This window comes from Drosophila grimshawi, unplaced genomic scaffold (genome assembly GCF_018153295.1).
Source record: "Drosophila grimshawi isolate 15287-2541.00 unplaced genomic scaffold, ASM1815329v1 contig_1377, whole genome shotgun sequence".
NCBI lineage: Eukaryota > Metazoa > Arthropoda > Insecta > Diptera > Drosophilidae > Drosophila > Drosophila grimshawi.
The window spans coordinates 13,737,485-13,757,633 of NW_025062900.1; the positions used below are offsets into that span (position 1 = coordinate 13,737,485).

General features: G+C 40.1%; 2 protein-coding genes across 2 annotated transcripts; one reads left to right on the forward strand and one right to left on the reverse strand.

Annotated features, from left to right (window-relative positions):
* Positions 1–2,657: 2,657 nt before the first annotated feature.
* Positions 2,658–4,859, reverse strand: LOC6561669 (juvenile hormone esterase). Its single transcript, XM_001988201.1, has 4 exons — positions 3,960–4,859; positions 3,509–3,722; positions 2,939–3,392; positions 2,658–2,862 (listed from the first exon to the last, which is right to left on the reverse strand). The coding sequence occupies exons 1-4, from the start codon at positions 4,857–4,859 to the stop codon at positions 2,658–2,660; spliced, it is 1,773 nt and encodes a 590-aa protein (XP_001988237.1).
* Positions 4,860–6,558: 1,699 nt separating this feature from the next.
* Positions 6,559–19,782, forward strand: LOC6561844 (transcription factor glial cells missing 2). Its single transcript, XM_032735789.1, has 4 exons — positions 6,559–6,665; positions 17,530–18,307; positions 18,611–18,698; positions 18,753–19,782. Exons 1-4 carry the CDS (start codon positions 6,559–6,561, stop codon positions 19,718–19,720), a joined length of 1,941 nt encoding a protein of 646 aa, XP_032591680.1. The 3' UTR covers positions 19,721–19,782.
* The last annotated feature ends 367 nt before the right edge of the window (positions 19,783–20,149 follow it).

Genomic DNA, 20,149 nt, shown 5'->3' on the forward strand with positions numbered 1-20,149 from the left:
AATAGGGGTTTTTGGAAAGTTATGTCCACAAATATGATGAATTTGTGAGAAAGCTGTTCTGTGAAAATATAAAAAATATTTCAGAACGAAAGAAAAAAGTGAACTAAACTGCAATTCACTATTAGGCTGGTTTAGTTTTAGTACGACTATTACAATAATTGTAATTATATTAATAATAATAATTTGGTGATCCTGTCGCTTTCATTTATTTATTTAGGCTCAACTTAGAGTTGAGAGAGCCCGGTTTATCTTGATGTTAAGTCCCTCGACTGTTAACCCACTTATATTGAGTACACATTATTTCACCCAAATATCGCAATTCCCACACCCACACCAAGTTGAAATATGTAAGACAATCCAATGACCATCTGCTGGGCTTAACCCAATAAATAGTTTGCATACTAGTAGTAGTTGCAAGAGTTGAAAAGCAGAGTTCGGCTTTGGCTGCCACGTCGAGTGGCCGAGTGAGTCATAAATTGTGAAATGCAATGCACATTATCGTCAGTGTGAGATACCAAAAAGTCAAAGAGCTGCAGCAGCTCAGAGGCTGGACAGAGGAGGACAGCGTCGTGGACACTTTCTGGCAAACAGTTGGCACCTTGGCTATACTCTTAGCTCGTAGCTGAGGTTTTGCAGTTGTAGTTGTAGTTGTTGCTTGCGCTGTGTTATTTATGAGTTTTGTGATGTTTCTGCAAATTTTTCTATGTAAGAGACTCCTTGGGTCTCTTATGCAAGCTTGCTAGTTGAACTTGTGTCTCCTCGCGCTTTGGGACCTTATCGCACGTCAATTGCGCAGACAACTTCATTGTAAGGCCAAAAGATTCCTGCGCATTGATGTTGACAGCAGGAGTTCCAAGCACGCGTCGTTCGCATCCAAACCACAGAAGGTACTTGCTTAGATATTATTATTTTTGTCTTTTTTTTTGTTTTTTGTTTTTTGTATTTTTCCTTTGCTTGCGGTTTGTGTTGAGCAGACTTTTTGGTGCCTGTTGCCTGGTTGCCAAGCAATCTAATTACATTTTGTGGCCAAAGGCGCTGCGAAATTTCAATAGTGTTTGAGCGATTTCCATCAGTCAATAAAAACTGAGCCTCAACTCGTGCGCATGCGTCTTGTGGATGGGGCACAGCAGGCATATGTGCCCCAGCAGTTGTGTGTTCGGACTCTGACTGTGGTTGTGGCAGCATCACTACATCTGATATGCCCCCGTTGCTGACTGGAGGAAGGAGTTCGGCTCACAACTTTATTTGCGCTGCATTTCGTGGAAATCGAAATCTGCGAGCCTCGAAAAATACTTCGTTGGAAATTGGAATGCAAATGCAATAGGACAACAGTTTTTTGTTTATTTATTTGTTTTTATTTATTTTGTTATTTTTTGGATTGGTTTGGTTTTCCATACGTCTAACAAATTATAGAAACGTGCTCAAGGACAGGGTGGACAGACAGACACGAGCAGCATATGCTGCGCTGACAAGCCAAACAATTAAAACTAAAGTGGAAACGATCAAAATGTGCAACAGAGCACCCGGCACAGAGATCTATTGCTTCAGATATAGTTGCTGTAAACCGCACTCCCTGCCAATTTGCATATATTAATATATTAACCGTTGTCCAACACCCTCACAGGACCTTCCCTGTGATGATGATGCTATGGCGTGACTCATGGCGTGCTGGAATTCTAGTTGCATTTGTTTTCGAATCGACTCGCCAGCAATTGCCAATTGGCATTTGGATGTTCAGCGTCATGTGTTTGTTCCCTATGCTAATGAGTCGACGGCGTCGTCCAGGAAGGATACTTCAACAGCGTCCAGTCCAATACGATGATGATGAGGCGGCAGCTCGCTTTTGACATTGTCATGCTGTCAAGCGTAACCAAACTCCGATAAGAGCAATAAAAATGAAAATAGGTTGCGAGTGGCCCACAAAAGCAACAATGGATTGCGAGTAACATCTGTGTGCTACCAGAAGTGATAGAGTGAGTGAGTCTGGCTGACTGTGTGGCATTGTATGAGGCAAGGCTACACTTGGCGAAAAATTCGAAATAAATAACGAAAATTACGAAGTCAATGGAAGTTTTGTATATACTGAGAAATAGCTTATATTTGTATTGGAAAGCTTAAGAAATATAATACATTTTTCAATGGCTTTTCACATCACAATGATGTATGTATCTACCTTGGTATGATCTTTATACAGAATGAGAATTTCTGATACTCTTACGCACCGCTACATACTATATACTTAGAGTAGATTCGCAGAGTTTAATAATTTCTTGCAGTGCATGTCATGGCACGCGATCAGTGGTAGCCCATAATGCACGACACGTACCAATGCTATCTCCCGGCGACTGACTGACTTAATATATGCACCCACACAGTGATGACACGCATACCTACCAAAAAAACAAAAACTGAAAAAATAAAACCAAACATAAACACATAAGCAACATTTCAGGGACCAACTCATCAAATTGGAACTGAAAATTATGCCAATTGGTTTATCACTTGGCAACTAAAAAACAAAAAAGGCAAAGGAGGGAAAACAATTGCACTGAATTGAAACAAACAAAATGTTTTGAATGCCAAATTGCATGAATTTTATACAGCTAAATATATATAGGGAGTATTCATGTTTAAGTACAGTTGGCGACAAGAGCGATTTAGATGTAATCGCTGAGCCAACGCTCCTTGGTCTGACGTCGCCAGTTGAGGGGAAACAAACGCTTCCAGACCTCGTAGCGTGCCGAGTTGAGGCCCTCCTGTAAGACAAGCTCATCACCAATATCCAGATAGAAGCGCTTCTTGAAACTAAAGGGACGCCAACGAATGTTGCTTAGTTTCTCATCGCTGGGTTTGTTGGGATCTCTTCAAAGAATCAAATGAAATTAGTTTCGATTAGAATTCGATTTAATCGTTTCGATTTTTTTTTTCTTCTACTAACCCCTTGTAGACAAAGGCTGAGAACATGCGTGTCATAATTTCAACCATGCGAAACTCGTCATCGTCCTCAGTAAACATGCGACTAATTGAGGGCTCCACAAACAGATACATTAGATCATCGTGATGGACAACGCCAAAGGGTGCATCCTCCGGATAGTGGATGTGGCTGCGTCCACCCTGATAGGCAAAACGATAGTAGTACACCTTCGTTGAACGCGCCGCCAGATGCACAAATCGATGTATGCCAAAACCAGTCAAGGCATCCGAATACAAAGTGGCCAAGGATGGCAGCGAGCTATTCGCATCCAAGGGCAGCGAGCCAAAGTAATGTTGGCGCAACTCCCGGCTAATATTCTGGGCACGTGGACTACTGGCATTGTACAGGAAACAGACCGGAGCCAGTGACTCAAAGTTGTCATTGAAGGCGCTAAGCAGTGAGGGGCTTTGCAGAATAGCTAAAGGAGGGAAACAAAAAAGTGGAATAAATATTCAAAAAATCATGTTACAAATATTTACACAAAATATAATATGTTGGCCAATAAACGCAATTATTGACCAAGTTGATACTCACAAATAGCTGGGCCCACAAACTCATCCTTAGTCATTCCCGTTATGATGGGTATCTTCATGAAATTACCATTCTGATAGCTTTTGACGGGATCCTCGATGAGGAAGCGCTCCTGCCCAAAGTCCGGCTCCACCACGGGTTTCCACAATATCAGCGGATTGTTGCGTCCAAAGTCAAACATGCGAGGCAACGAATTTGCATATTCCAGATAGTGTTTCTGCAATAACAAAATTTAGATCTATAAAAGTTGGTCACATTGAGAGAAAAAACATTAAAAAGTTTACAATTAAAATCTAGAATTTATGATTAATTTAGATTTACTGGATTTAGATCTGAGCTGGACAGATCAAACCAAGAATTAACTGTTTTATTTATAAATGCCAGCTATCAAAATACATTTAACAGTTCGCGTAAACTCATTTTTCTTAGTGTATTATCATTTTGATTGACTCACCCCACGTAGGCAGTTTAGCATCTCATTCATATCGTCCGAGCTGCAGTGCAGCAGCGCCGCTTGCTTCTTGGCCACATCGATTTGATGCTGTGGCAGCGACCACTGTCCCGTTGCGGAGCCACTCATCACAATGGCCCGTTGGAACAGACCCTGCGACATGGGCGACACCATGTGCAGTGTTACAGCCATGGCACCGGCTCCATAGCCGAGCAATGTGATCGCATTTGGATCGCCGCCAAAGCGTGAGATGTGCAGCTTAACCCAGCGCAGCAGCTGCACCTGATCCTTGAGTCCCATGTTGCCAGCGGCCTGCTCTGTGCCCGTGGCCAGAAAGCCCAGCGTGCCCAGGCGATAATTGAAGGTGACCAACACCAGATTGCGATCCATAAAATACTGTGGTCCCGCAAAGTTCTTGCTCTGACCGGAGAGCGAGTAAAAGCCACCAGGATGGATGAACACAATGACGGGCTTCCTGGGATTCGGCTGCGATTCGCTGGGCAACTCCCGCGTGTAGATATTCAGCCGGAGGCAATCTTCGCTCACATCCTCACTGAACAGACCCGGCTGGGGGCACTTGGGTCCATCGAACGTAGCATCGAAGATGTCGAACCATTGCTCAATCGGCTCCGGCGGCTTGAATCGCAGATTCTCCACGGGCGCCTTAGCATACGGGATGCCCCGAAATGCATAAAAGTTGCGACCCGCCTGCGAGGGTAGAATGGTGCCTCGGATTTTGCCCAGCGCTGTGGTAATGACCAAATCCGATAGCTCCTTGTCACTGCCAATGGGTACATCGTCCTGATCCTCAGCGTCCAGTGTTTTGGCTAGCCCGTTGCTGCTGCTGTTCTGGCCATGCACAAAAGAGCTGCCAAGCAGCAGTAATCCAAACAGTTGCCACATCACGACTGTGGAGGCTGTGTCTACAGCTTGAAGCTTTTATAGTCACCAGTTGAAGATCGGATTATGTCAAATAAAGTGTGCAAATTGATGAGATTCCATTAAACGTGGGCGTTGAATTTGCATTTGCTGTTAATGTTGCTTCCTCGTTCTGTAAGCTCTTCCCATATCCAATTGCTGCGTCAATGTAATCCATAAATAACTAACCCGCTGCCTGCCAGTTCTTTCAGTTCTTGGTTGGTTCCTTCGGCTCTTCCCACACACACACACCCAGCCACACACCAGGGGCACCACCTATCCCAATCTGCAAGATCGGCCCACGCACACGCATTTCTCCCAGTTTGTGTATATTGTACGATTGTATTGTATCTATTAATTTGTTATTGCTCCAATTTTCCCACGTGAACTTGTTTGCGTGTTTGCGGCTTATTAGATTAACTGCGCATTTAAACACCCTAACTCCGATGACCTACCCAAAAACCAAAAAAAAAAAAAAAAACACACACAAAAACAGCAAGAACAGCAAGGAAAGGAAAGTGATCCTTAAATGGCCGCTAATAGCGTTTAATGGTGAGCATAAAAGGTGAGCACAAGTCATAAAGTTCTGCTGTGCAAGATGATGATGATGATGATGACACACCCCTCTAAGGAAGGAACCCCGAGTGAGACCAGAGCCACTCAAGTGCGTTAAGTGTTCCTTTGTGCTCGTCTTCCGTTTGTTCTTCCTTATTTGTTTTCCTTCTTTCCTCTTTTTTTTTTTTTTTGTTTTTTGGACATACATAAATTGCCAGTTGTGCACGGGCAGACAAAAGCGTGCTAATTGGATTTATATTGGTCATTGTGAAAGCAACTTGGTAGCAGCTTCTTTTCCTTCTTTTCCTTCTTTAAAGTGTGAAAATATATCGTGGGTAACTGCTTGGGCTGTGAGCGATTGCCAACGAGAAAGTGCCAGCGGATATTGCTGGGAACCAGCGAGAAATTGAACTCAAACGATTCCCCTTATACCCTGAACTCATAAGAAATGGATGAAGAGTATATTATTAACTTATGGCAATAAATGTGATAGGTCAAGGAGGACATATTCGATCACAAAAATCATAGAGATTGGTTGTTATATCTAAACATATTTATTTCAAATACTTTTTTCAAAACTGGGAATTCAAAAGTATACAAATATAAAAGTGTATAAAATATGTTGCCAATTAATTTCGACAATCCCATTAAATCTAAGGAAACTTTCTTATTTAATTTGTATTATTTAAACTTACAGAAACAGCTCGATATTTATATCGAAATTACAGCATGAGGTGCAATAGCCGTAGGGGCTAGAATCAGTCTTATAAGCCGCCACCGAGTTTGAGGATAAATGACAGTCATTTAAACTGGCACATGCTTCAACTCCTACACTCCCAGCACTGGAGCTGTGGCCATAATTGATGATTTTACCATATACTCTCCCGTTTGCCTCGCCCTCAAATGAATGCCAAGCAGAGCGAAGAGTCAAGATCTTCACTCCTTGACATCTTCACGTACGTACTTATGGCCAACAATATTATGGCCAGCTGTGCTGTTGTTAGACATTCTGTGGTCGTCTACGTCTTCGTCTCTGTTTCTGTTTCTGTCTCTGTCGCCGTCGTCATCGTATTACCAGGTAATTGTAACATCAGCTCTAGCTTGGACTCCAGCTCGGCAGGTGACACAAATGCAGACGCCTCCGGTGCTGCGAAGGTTGCGGCCAGACACTAATGACGACGACGACGACGACGTCGTGCCATGCGCCACAGGATGTGTCTGCAACGTTGTCGTGAGGTGTGAAGAGTGGCAAAGATTTGGCCTCCACGTGCGTGTGTGTGTTCTGTGTATTTGTTTTTATGACTCCTGCCGCGACTTGGAGTGTGCTGCCCGTGGTGATTTTGTTGGTTTTTCACAATAAAAGTGTTATGGTTTTAGCATTCAATTTGATTTAATTAGTTTGGCAAATGTTGACATATTGCTACGAGCCAAACAAAACTCGTTTGCTTGTGTGTGGTCTCAACCTTTCACTGGAAACGGGTATAGTAACTATCTCTAATCACTATCTTATAGATATGAATCAATAGCATTTGCCAAGTGTGCAATTTACGCATAAAAAAATGTGCATTCCTCTCGATTGTCAAATCGTATAATTTATTGAGCATAATCATTAGATCATGGGGCGTTTGACTGTTGAAAATTAGCATTACATTCTATAGCCAGTTTGCTTTCTAATGCGCCCCTAGCGTGATAGGGATGAACCAAAGAACCACCCCAAAAAAAAAGAGAAAAAAAAAATCAAAAAACACACACAGGGAATATTAAATGCACATTGACTAATGAAATGTTTGGCGATTTGAATTCACATTTCGAGTGGCCGACCGAAAGGTCGTTCTGGGCCAACTGATTTTAGTAATTTATGGCCCACAAAATCGTGGCTGCTGCCAAAATGCCTTTGTTTTGGTTACAATTGCACAATATTTTTGGCTGTGCAAATTCTACAAAAATATCTCGTTTTGTGTGCCGCTGTTTGTATGCCAATTTACATTTGATAATACGCCCGCGAACTGTTGTCGTCAGAATGGTAGCTAATTAGTGGGATTTGTTTGCCAGTTTTTAATGGTTATATGAAGCGCCAGCGAGGCGTGTGCCCACAATCGAGACCCATTCATGGACCCGGAGCACGCGTCAAAGGTGCGCCGCCGGAGATAAATTTTTGTGTTTTTTTTTTCGGAATATGTCGGTGAACATTTATGGCAAACGCATTGGAATTTGACATGCATGAAAATAGATATGAATGCCAAATATATTTATGCTCATATATGGGCAAAAGTAAGTAAAACAAAACATTATCACTTGGTAGCAGATGAGAGAGCCCTTATACCAAATTTGATGTTTTCAACTTTAATCAATGAGTTTGTGTGTTTGGAATGTATTTGAATTCATTCAAAATGCATTTAAATACTTGCTGGCCTTCCGAATCATTCTCGAAGTTATATTTTCATACAATTTTACTTTCATAAGGATCAGAAGAATGTATTTCTTAAACAATTTCGGTTTGTTAGAATTGAAACTAATATGCAAAGAATAAATATATGTTTGAAAAACTTAGGTCGAGTTGAAGGGCCCTTCCTTAAATTCAGTTGTAGAAATCTGATCTTTTCCAATTTAATTCTCATTTAGGGCACTCTCCAGTCAATACATTTCAAATGCCCATCGACAGATGCCTTAAACTGTTCATCTACGTTTCGGGCAGTATCAAACTGATGATGAGCATATGCAAAAATAAGTGCATGGATATGGAATATGGATGGGGTATATGTAGATGCGCACACTCCAAAATAATCCTCCCTGGGAGAAATAATCAGGCGCGACATAAACAACAATTGACAAACGGTAAAAACTGTCAAAGGCAATTGTCGCTGTCTTTGTTCGGATGGGCACAACAAACTGACAGACAGACAGACAGACAGATAGACAGACAGTGAATGAGGCTGGCAAAGTGATTGATCATTTGATGAGCTCTTTGATTTGCAGTCATTCTTTGGAGTGAAGGGAATTTCTCGCATCAATTTCGAGTGGGCTGACTAAATGGACGTGGGAGTTTCTAGTTTGCACCTTGAACAAGATTCGTTTACCTCAATGCCTATGCGAAGCACGTGCCGCATGCCTGTGTGAAGGCGCTGGCTAGCATATAAAAATCAGTCTGTGCCACATGCAACAGCAACAGCAACGGCAACAGCAGCCGCCTGCTGCCTGCATAACCTCGTAACGTTGCAGATGAAGTGCAGCTGTTTAGAGCTGGCGGCTTGCCGCAGTCTTTGCCACTTCCTTTTCGTGGTCTGTTTGAGAATTTAACCCGTGCCGTCTACGTGCTCCGTTGCACTCAGAGCTAAATGAATTGTTGTTATTATTTACAACTTGCGCTTTTTGTGTCGCATTCGCGGCTAATACCACCTGTTGGCCATCGTCTTTGCACATTTATTGAATCTTAATTAATTGTGATCCTTTGATTTCTCATGCAGCGCTCAATGCAGGCAGCACTTTTCATTTCTATAATCGCCTCTGATGTGCTGATAACTCCAGACTCTGTCCACCATAATCATAATCGTAATCATAATCATAATTAAGTTAAACGTCTATATGTGCAGCGTTTAGCGTCTGCTTAAGCAACTTGCCCCGCTGGCTTGCTACATCTTGTCGTAGGTCATGCGTGATGCTGGCCAGTCGGATTGTCGTCGGGATCGGTCGCACCTAACTGGCCTGGCGCTACGCTACTTCTGCTCACTTGATTGCTTATGCGCATTTATTTATGCGGGATGAAGGCAATTGTGTACTGATTTCGCATCTGGCATTTGGATGCTGTGCGTGATTGGCTTTGCCTAGGCCTACATATAAAAAGATCGAGAGAGATATAGAGCTGTCTGATTGCTGACAGACCAACCTTAACATATGATTCATATGCACTATATAAGCATGATGGTCGTAGTTTATTGTTTCCTTAATCGTTGATTAGTTTATAGAATATATACAATTAAATATATTGAATATTAATTTATTAATCAGTTTTCTTAGTAATACATATTAAATATTTTTTAATTTTATTGCAACTCTTCTATATTCTACTCTTTTTATTCTGTGACAATTATTAACATTTTCATACACTAAAACAATTGTTATATTTTATTTCTATCATTATTTAATATGAACTGTCCATTTACTACTCGAGTTATATTATTTAATTTTCTTAAGACACCGAAACATATAAAATGAAAGTTTTTTTCTTATATCGTTTATTTTCAAGATTTAAATGCCTTCCAGCTGAACTTCAAAGTGCTCACAGGCCGAGCCAAATAAAAATTGAGCTGAATGCTTATCCATAATTAATTATGAACCAATTAAAATTTCAACGCCACCCAGTAGACAAACAAGTTTACAATCTTATCAGAGTATCTCGATGGATGGCTCGATGGAGCACAGATGCATTGCAAGTGAACTGATCAAGGAAAAGGTTGAAGAGTCTGAACAAGGGAAAGGTAAATTGGAAGCAAATAATCACATATGATATTAAAGCTGCTGTCCAAACACGTTGATGGGAAAGGTTGAATGAAACAGAACGAATGTGCCGCTGGCATCTAACTGCATACTGAGAGTTGAAGAAAGTTTAATTTTAGTAATATCCAGCACCTGGGAAGCCTGTCATCAAGTCGAGTTCCTTGGCACGTATCAGATGCGATACAATTGGTGTTTGTGCGGTAATCAAACGTTTCATGGCCAAAAACACATTAGTGTCAAATGGCTTTTGCCCCGAGCAATGAAAGTGCCTGATTATTGTTTAAATAAGCGGAAGGATGCGTGGTTGGGCCAGCTTGTGTTGGCCGCCAAAACCGTCATTAAAATCATTATGTCGCAAATGTGGCAAATTTTCAACAGTCCATTTAACTGATTAGAGTGTCGATTTTGGTCAGATTGCCTGCTGAAGAAAATGCCGAGAGCAGCCACAGTGGACCTCTTTAAGCCTGTCCAAGAAAATTACGCTCTCGCGATACAAGCATATAATTTTGGCACCTTTTGCCTTATTTTTGGGTGCCCAGCTCCTGCGCTGTGAAAAAGTCATAAAATTAATTTTATGAGTCATAATTTTTATAATCAAAAAGTCTAACGCGTAAGTTGGGGCTCATATAATGGAAATACACATCAACTTTTTTTGTAATTGGGTTCTAATCGAGCTCATATATAAGATCACAAGCCCCTGACTCTGTAACTTCAAAAATCCATTAGCATTTGCCTCAAACACATTTGTCAAAAGGCCTCTCAAAAAAAAAAAGATTATTGTTTTTGTTGTGGGTGATTCGTGTGTGTTTCTAAAATATTAATCAGTCAATAGGCAAAATGTTAATCCGCATTTAAAATACCTTGCTGTTGTTGTGGTTTCCCTTGATCTATTAGTGGACCGCCCAGTGTGGCGACCAATTAATTGCGTAAATGGAAAAATTGCCTTTGGTTCCCCTTTTGTCGTTGTTGGGTGCCACAAGTCACACTTTGGTTATTTTTTCGAGCTTGTGTGTGATTGCTGTCACTGAGATACACTTAGAATATACCTATATACATATATAGAGTGTAGAAGGTGATCAATTCATTATAGAATATAGAGTCAATCAATTAATATTTTATATTATATCATTTTGTTCTCCTTATAGAGAGAAAATACTTATAAAAAACATATTTTATCTTAAATTCAAAATAAAAATTAATAATTATTTTTATACTAACTCTTTCAATTACATCTGAAAAATGATTTTGATCGCTTAAAGCCAATTTCCTAGTCTGATACTTTGGAATTTTTTTCAGTGCATAGCACAGCTAATTAATTAATAATATTTGTGTTCAAAAGCGTTAGAAATCCATTTGAAACTATACCAATTTTTATTTATTTTAACAGCACAATGATTAATTTGATGCGCTAAAAAACGAAATATGTTTTTTTTTTTTTTTTTTTTTTTTTTAAATAACAAATTTTTTGAATTTGTTGCTATTGTTGTTGTGTTATTTGTGGAGTCGTCAATGACAGGCCCTTTTGGAACAGCTTGAGCTTTTGGAGCCGAAGAGCACGCGCTCATTAGAGCACAGTCAGCCTGCGCCGCTGGAGTCGGAGTGTGGAGTTTGGAGTTTGGAGAGTGGAGTCTGGAGTTGAGACCACACCGGGTGTATCTACATTTAAAAAGGTATGATTATTATAATGTTGAGCAATTAATTGCGAAAAGCCAAAGATCTGAGCACAGCTGCAACAAACTAAACAGTTAAATAATGTGCATATTTATGTGCCTGTGTCTGTGTGTGTGTGTGTATGTGTGTGTGTGTTTATTTCTAGTATTTATGTAGCGTTGAAATATGTTTTTGTCACCCGTATAATTTGCGGAATGGAGCGTTAAAGCGACAACAACGACGGCAACAGGCCAATAGGTAACAGTTAAGAGTCTCTCCGGTGGCTGGCTGACTGGCTGGCTGGCTGGCAGCCATTGTTGCTTATTGGTAGCAGTACACATCTTGAGGCCCAATCCCGTATAATCAGCCCAGTTGACTGCGTACTGCCCTTTTAATTATGGGTCACAGTCAATGAGCAGCGGCAGCAGCAGCAGCCGTTCTTTGTTTTTATTATTTCATTGCATTTCCTGTCGACGGCACCTGAGTTTTCACTTTAACGCTTATTTGCAGCCAAGTGCTTTTCCCTGCTGCCTGCTGACTGCTGACTGCTGCCTACTGTCCCTCTGTCAGCCCCATTGGCATTGGCTAAGGGCACAGTTTTTATTTAACTGGCTGTTTTCTGTTAATTGTTAGTTTACCGCTTGGCTACCAACTACTCAATTCCAACAACTGGAACAATTTGTTTTATTTCATTTTGTTTGGTTTGTTACTTTGGCCTAAATGCCGATGCGGGCTGATCAGGTGAAAACACAAGACGAACGCATCACCGCCAGAGCCAACGACACTTTTCCCATCCTTCCTCGCATTACCATCCCAATTCCCCTTCTCATTACTGCAAGATATGTTATTATTTTCACTGCCTTAAGCAATTTTTGGTTTATTTGTTTATGAAACTCAAGACTGCCAATTTGTGTGTAGTTCCTTTTAATTTTTAATCACTTAATTATTCTCATTATTGGCACGCTCTAAGAGGTTATAAAGTATAGAGTATATTTAAAAAAAACTAAGTTAAACTTGAACTATAATAAAAACAATTTGGTTCAAAGCTATGTTTATCATTATTGAAGTAGAATTACCTATAAATAAATATGTAAATTCTCAGATTTATATTAACTTTTCATCTTGTGAATGTGTTACTTTAATGTAATATCTTGACTTAAGCAGGAATACTCCAAGTTAAATGTTTAGTCTGCAAAATACAACTTTAATCACTTATTGATTAATTATGAAATAAATATGTTCTTGCAAGTGTTATTAAAGCTAGCCAAAAAGCATACAGAAAATGAGAAAATGACTGATAAGCTCGCATAATAGCATGAGTAATTTAGTGTTTTATGATAATTATCGTCGTATATACAGTCTCATCGCACACGAGATGCTCAGCAAACCCTTAGCGTACTTGATAACTCTCAGATACACACACACACACACACACATATACAGAGATAATGAGCAATGACAGCAATACACACGCTTGCCACACTCCAGAGAGCTGTGTGTGTGTGTGCCAGCAATTTATCCGACCAATCACAAGCGACTGGAATGGTCTTGGAACTGGCAGCGCTCACACATACACACGCAAAACAATGTGATACGAGTATCTGACGGATACATTTGCAACGGGCATACGAGAAACGGCAGCTGTGCAGCTCCCTATTGCTCTGTGGAGTTGTTGGCTGCTTGATGATTATGCGCCGACGTCGACGTTTGTGGAGTTTTTCGTTTTTTTTTTGTTTTTCTTCTTTTTTTTTTGTTGCCAAATTTATGCGGGTGTACAATGGGTCCGTCCGTGCTCGTTCATCTGTCCGGTCGTTCTATCCGCTCGTTTCTTTGTGCGCCTCTCAGCAGCTTGTTGTTGTGTGGCTGCTGCTGTTATTGTTGTTGTTGTTGTTGGTATTTGTAGGTGGAGCCAGCCATAATATCATTTCATTGTTGACAAAACTTTGCCAGCGTCGTTTTTGTCTTCAGCCCCGAAGTTTATGTTCATTTCTATTTATTGTATTTGTTTTTTCGTTTTTCGTTTTTGTTTTTGTTTTTGTTGTATTTTTTTTTTTTCTGTGGCAGATACGTAAATTTTGCCCTGCTGCACAGAGCAGAGTGCGCGCACAGGTTGCCACAGTGAAAGGTCGTCTCCATCGCCAGCGTCAGCGTCATCGTCATTGTTGTCGTCGTCGTCGCCGTTGTCATTGCGTGCTCAAGCCGAACAAACTAGCGACGGTTATTGCTGCTGCGTATCTGCTATTCGCTGCAGATAGATACAGATACAAATACAATTGTGTGTTAGCGCCATTGCGACGGCATTCGTATATTATTATAATGGCCAAGTGCCTGCAATTGTGAAGTGAACTCAGTTTGACAAGTGCACATTTAAGCTCAAGTATTGAATATATACATATACACATACATATGTGCCACAACAACACAACTCAGCGACACAAACGCATATTTTGGATTAGCTGCATTTGTTTGGAATATGGTTGTTTTGTAAGTTCTGTTTTTTGGTCTCCTCACAGTGCATTCTTAGAAATATAATTATAAAATATGCAAACTCTTTGGTCAAACCAATCCACCACGTATATACTTCAATGAAATTTATTAGGATTCGGCTATATTAATTTATTCCATCTATTTAATTATGCAAAACAAGATCAAAACTATTTGTAAGTTTTAGTCATAGGGCCTACTGAACCTATTTTAGTTTCTAGAAATAAAACAGATTATTTATTAGTTTTATACGGTAGATTTATTATTAAATTGAGTCGAATTCACATATGCATTTTGATCGGAGAAATTATGTTTTATTAAATTTATTAAATTTGACAAAAACCATGAGCTTCAAATTAGTTTGGCCGTTTGATTTTTATAAAATACTTTCTTTTACAACTTCGCTTCCATCTTGCACAAATATATTAGATAAATAAAACATATATACTTATGTACACAGTTTATATGGAGATATTTTCATACCAACCGAATTCGCAGAAGTAAAATCTGTCAAACTTAAAATTTAAGCAGAAAATCGAGATCAAATCAAATGAATCCTTCTTTTTATAAGTCGAATCAAACCAAACATTTTAATTTTGATCAATTTCTTTTATACAATATTTATTTGATTTAGTGCATTTTCAGAGAATTTAATCTCTGAAAGGATTGGTAAAATGTACATCATTTTATATTTGGAAACAAATACATAATTGTGGTTAAGTAATTTGTTTGGTGCGGGTGCAAATAAATTGAAGAAGTAAAAATATATAAAATGGTTTCTTCCAATAATAAATTTCGCTATCGCAAAATTAATAATTATTTGAAAAAATAAGTAAATCATGTATTTATCAGTTTATAAATAAATGAATGCTACAATTACTTTCACAAGAATTTGTTATGGGCTGAAATATTTTGACTCAAGCTGAGCAATGTTAAACATTTTGTGTGAAATTATTGAGAATCTAAAAGTTAATGTATTGATTGGTTTTTTTCTTTTTCATACTTTAACACTATTTATGTATATTGCTCTTCTTCTACTTATTGAAGATTTATTCCATTGACGACATAAAAGTCTTTATCTTTATCAAAAATAATTAATGTACGAAAAAGGCAGTAAAATTGGAAAAGTAGAAAAACAGTACGCCGAAGATGGAATACTCTTAAATATTTCAAGTAATTCGAGTTTTTGTAGTTGTGCATTTCTTATGGCAACTGTAATGGTCAAAGACATTTCATCTATGGCAAAGAAATATTGCAAAAATGATATTGCGTAAGTGCTCCAAAGAACAAACATAACTTTTATCCGCCTGATTTCGAGCTAGTTTCGAATTGCCAAGATAAGACTGGAGTCCAAACAATAAATTGATACGCGCAAAAAAATAGTTATGTAAAAGAGAATTGAGAAAAAAGCACAATAATAATAAGAAAAAAACAACGTCTTAAGCACAAAATTATTCAAATTATTTCGAGCGCTTTATTATCATGCTGAGCGGCCCTGGGACCACAGACTAAGAGAAAGAGAGAGGGACACACAGAGTAATAGAGAGGGAGAGTGTGTGAGAGAAAGGGAGAGAGAGAGACTAGTTTAATGGCACTCGAAAAAAGCCGCGGGGAACGACCACACACATACCTAGGGCCGGGGGCCCAACGCGGGGGCTGACTGTGACCAGTGAAAGGGTCGAAGTTGAGATACAAGAATATAGGCATATATTTTGTAGGTGACAAAGTTATTATAGGCAGCATCGAATTGAGTTGTACAGAACCATGACACAGCCACCAAAAACAACGATGTGACGCTATCAACATCAGATAAGCGCTACGAAGTGTCAAGCAGTCAATTTACGAACCCAAAACAAAGCGACAACCGACAAGCAACAAGCAACAAACAACAAACATGAAACAGAACAGGTTCAACGCGGACCACCAAGCGGCCGCTCGATCAGGTATCAGCTTATTAGAGCCCAGTTGGGCCAAGGAGCGGCCTGCTGCTGACTTCTCGGTACACATAAAAAAAGAACAAATCAGTTCTATGCCTCTTTTGGCCTTATAGGGCCGAGGCCACAGGGCGCCCCTCTAATGAGCAGCAATGCGACGCTTTGCGTTGCATCGACAAATTTATTGCTAATTGTTGAGCGAGAGGCCCACTAAACGTTTGATGCATAAATCTAAACGTGAGTCTCCCACACACACATATGTACTTATATATATATTTATAGCTGCCCCATTGAGAGACGAGTTGGAGTCTCTCTCTCTCTATCTCTCTCTCTATATATCTCTCTCGCTGTCTGTCTGTAAGAGTTGATCTGTTGATGAGTCAGCGCCGGCGCTTTAAGTGCCAATAATTTTGTAGGCTGGCGCTCATATTACGATTGAAGAAGGGGCATCGTCTTGCCCCACTTGGGCGGGTTAACTGGGCTAGTGCTAACGGTACCAGCTGTCTTAGCTGTCAGTTTAATGTGACGCTTAAGCGTAAGAGTTATGCGTTCCCCGACACGCATAAAATCAAAACATTTCATTTGATTGTATCGGAACCCACGCAACGCAGACGATATCATAAAGTTCTGCTCAGCAACGTTTACAAATGTAATTAAGATAGAATCTCCCATAAACATTTCGATCATTTAAACTAAAGTTAAAGAAAAGTCATGATTTTAGTGTGAGTAACGCAAGAGCACCTTAGACTTAATTATCAACAATTTAAAAGTAAAGTGCTTGAGCTTAAGCTTAAGCTTAAGGGTAGTCCAGATAAGACCTCAGGTTACCCGCATTGCATTTGAATACAGCTAAAGCTGACTTAGAAAGCATTCTTAAATGTCTCTGCTGATTGCTCTCGTTTAAATTAATGATGGGCTAAACTAAGCAGTTAAAATAGAAGAACAAAGCCACCCATAAATAACAAATGAACAAGAAATAACAAGTGTATAATAATGTAGAGTTCAAAGCCAACTCTTCTAGAAATAGAATACCAAGTGTAAAATAAATAGAATACGAATTGACAAGAAAAAAATAATATAAAATCACACATTTTTCTTAAAATTGGTTTCTTAACTGATTAGATATATATTCAAACCAATACATCAATCTATATGTCTATTCAAAAATTTATACAATTATCTATAACTATCTATCGGCATGATTAGCATTTAAATTCATAAGTTGAAATAGAAAGTGTCGTAGACCTTTGCTGAAAGTGCTCTATTTCGTAAATATTAAGTTTAATAAAACCATAAATGCAAGAATGATTACATAAAACAAGTCTTGGATTCGATATAAAATATTGACTTAAATGATATATTCATTATCTATATTATCAAATAGTTTATTAAGTTCATTTTATTCTTAATTTTACTTTTATATAATCATATAAATATCTATACATTTTTTCAAATAAATTAATACTTTTCACCTAAAGTCATACTAACTACTACGTACTAGATTAATACCTTATTAAAGAGATGTTAATCACTTACAGAAATGGCTACACTTTCAAAGCACACTACCAACAACTCTCACAACCAGAGCAGCACACTCAGCTACAGGGGAATCAGCCGCATCCGCATCAGCATCCACATCCACATCAACATCAACATCAGCATCAGCACCCACAGCATCAACAAGAGACGCAACAACATTTGCAACAGACAGCGTCCAGTTCGATGACGACGCAGAAGAGCAAACGGGATTGGGACATCAATGATGCAATTGTGCCACAGGTGGCCGACATTGAGTTCGATGAGTTCAGCGAGTGGAGCGATGGGCATGTGCGTCTGATCTACTCGGTGCACAACGAGGAGGCGAAGAAGCATATCTCCGGCTGGGCGATGCGCAACACAAACAATCACAATGTCAACATACTGAAGAAGAGTTGCCTGGGTGTGCTGGTCTGCTCGCAGCACTGCACGCTGCCCAACGGCACCAAGATCAATCTGAGACCGGCCATTTGCGATAAGGCGCGACGCAAGCAGGAGGGCAAACAGTGCCCCAACAAGAGTTGCCGCGGCGGCCGGCTGGAGATCAAGCCTTGTCGCGGTCACTGCGGCTATCCCGTGACCCATTTCTGGCGGCACTCGAACAATGCCATCTTCTTTCAGGCCAAGGGCGTGCACGATCATCTGCGACCCGATCCCAAGAACTCCAGCGTCTCGAAGCGTGCATTTGGCCGTGTCTCCCTCACGGCCAGCAAGTCGGCAACAACATCGGTTAGGGCGCACAAGAAGTCGGTCATTGCCGGTTTGGTTAAGCAGGCAAAGGTGGGTTCATCAACATACACTGTACTCCATAACTATGAGTTGTAAATTATGATCTAGATGACATTTCCCTTTCGAATCTGCTTTGAACTTGCCAATAATTTCTTGACTGTTTTGTTTTAATTTTTAATTAAAATCAGAATTTTTAAACCTACAGAAGAAAACTTCATCTGATTTTTTTCATAAGAGATGTGGACAGTATTTTATCGTATTTTTAAAAGTTTAAAGTGTTATAATTTGATAAGCCAAGAAACTGTATATTTAGAAATATATGTTATAAACTTATTATGTGATTATTCCCAGCAGCAACAGAATCTTGGGGGCAAGGTGCTGAAGCGTCCAGCTGCTACCAATCCACTCAGTCAAGCAGCATTGGAAATATATCAGTTTAATGGTAAATTAAATGTTTTTTACGAGAGAATTTTACTCTAATTTATTACCTTGACAGGCTGTGGCAAGTGCACCACTTATAGCCACTGCACTTGTAGCTATTTGGAGGACACCACACGCGCCCATCAGTTGAGCCAGTCGTCCAACTATATGAGCAACTCCTGGCCACTGGTAGCAGCCACGGAACCAACCACGCCCTGCGAGAGCTCGGCGAATGTGTTCACGGTGAATCATCAGCACATTACCTACAACTATCCTATCTATCATGCAACTCCGGCTGCGGCAACTGCTGCGCCAAACAAATCGCCCAGTTTGCCGTACACTTGCATGTCGGAGCTGGCCTATCAGCCCGCACTGAACACTCCGGCCAATCAGTCTAGCTACGGCAATGGCATCGCCAATAGCAGCTGCCAGCTGGCGTACGATTCCAGCTCACAGCTAGCCACGCCGGAACCGGAATTTATAAACTACTCACAGATAAAGCATTTGGGCGGCGCAAATGGCAACGCAACTGCAGCCGGAACCGAACATAACTGCAAAAGTGAAACGACACCCACCATTAAGTACAATGCGACCGTGGAGACGCAACCGGTTGCGGGTTATGAGGACAACTACGACTACTACTACAATCGGGAGTCCAAATCGGACTACGAGCTTCAGCAACAGTTCGCAGCGAGCGCTGTCAATGTTGCCGGCCACGGACACTACTATGAGAGCGCCAATGGTTATAATGGCGTCAGTTACTTTGACACGGGCACAACAGCGCCAAGCAATGGCAGCGGTACTGGTGTGAACTCCAGCACGGGTCTCGATCTCGGTAGCTATGGCAGCTACTACGATCACTATGCGAACTATGAGCAACAGATGGCGGCAGCGAATGGCTATACCGCCACAGGGGGCGCTGTTGTAAGCGCTGTCGGGCCAACTGCAGTGGCTCCACCTACACCCACGTTGACGTACCACCATCATCATCATCATCATTTGCATCACTCACAGGTGGCGCAATCAGCCCACGCAGCTCACTGATAGAAATTTATAGTACTTAATTAACGGCACTTCAACACATTACTCATAGTTCTTAGTATTTAGTTTACGTTTAGTTTTGAAATCTTAATTTCAATGTGTAGCGTTGTGTAGTTTCTTATTGTTTTATTTTGAAGAAATAAATTATAAAAATGTTGATTTGAAATTGTGGTGTCTGACAAATTATTTATCCCAGAACGTAAGCTCAAATTACATTAATGAAATATTACCATGAAATAATTAATTGAAATGCTTACTCAGCCTTTTACAAATTATTCAATGATTACAACTAAAGATATCCCAAGTGAAGAACTTAATTGAGAGTTTCAAATTGAGTAACTAATTATAACTCCAACTGGCGCCATCTGTTGTAAGTGAGCAACACCCACACATGCGCAGCGCCGTCTGTTATGCATAAGCGCGATAAAACAG

What these genes read in the sequence shown, in the direction of transcription:
- LOC6561669 (XM_001988201.1), bottom strand. Translation starts at nt 4,859, where the DNA reads ATGTGGCAACTGTTTGGATTACTGCTGCTTGGCAGCTCTTTTGTGCAT. An exon ending in GTTTGTGGGCCCAGCTATTT is followed by an intron (nt 3,393 to 3,508) that starts GTGAGTATCAAC and finishes TCCCTCCTTTAG; the next exon opens with CTATTCTGCAAAGCCCCTCA. An exon ending in TCAGCCTTTGTCTACAAGGG is followed by an intron (nt 2,863 to 2,938) that starts GTTAGTAGAAGA and finishes GATTCTTTGAAG; the next exon opens with AGATCCCAACAAACCCAGCG.
- LOC6561844 (XM_032735789.1), top strand. Translation starts at nt 6,559, where the DNA reads ATGCAGACGCCTCCGGTGCTGCGAAGGTTGCGGCCAGACACTAATGAC. An exon ending in GTCTGCAACGTTGTCGTGAG is followed by an intron (nt 6,666 to 17,529) that starts GTGTGAAGAGTG and finishes AATCACTTACAG; the next exon opens with AAATGGCTACACTTTCAAAG. An exon ending in GGAAATATATCAGTTTAATG is followed by an intron (nt 18,699 to 18,752) that starts GTAAATTAAATG and finishes TTACCTTGACAG; the next exon opens with GCTGTGGCAAGTGCACCACT.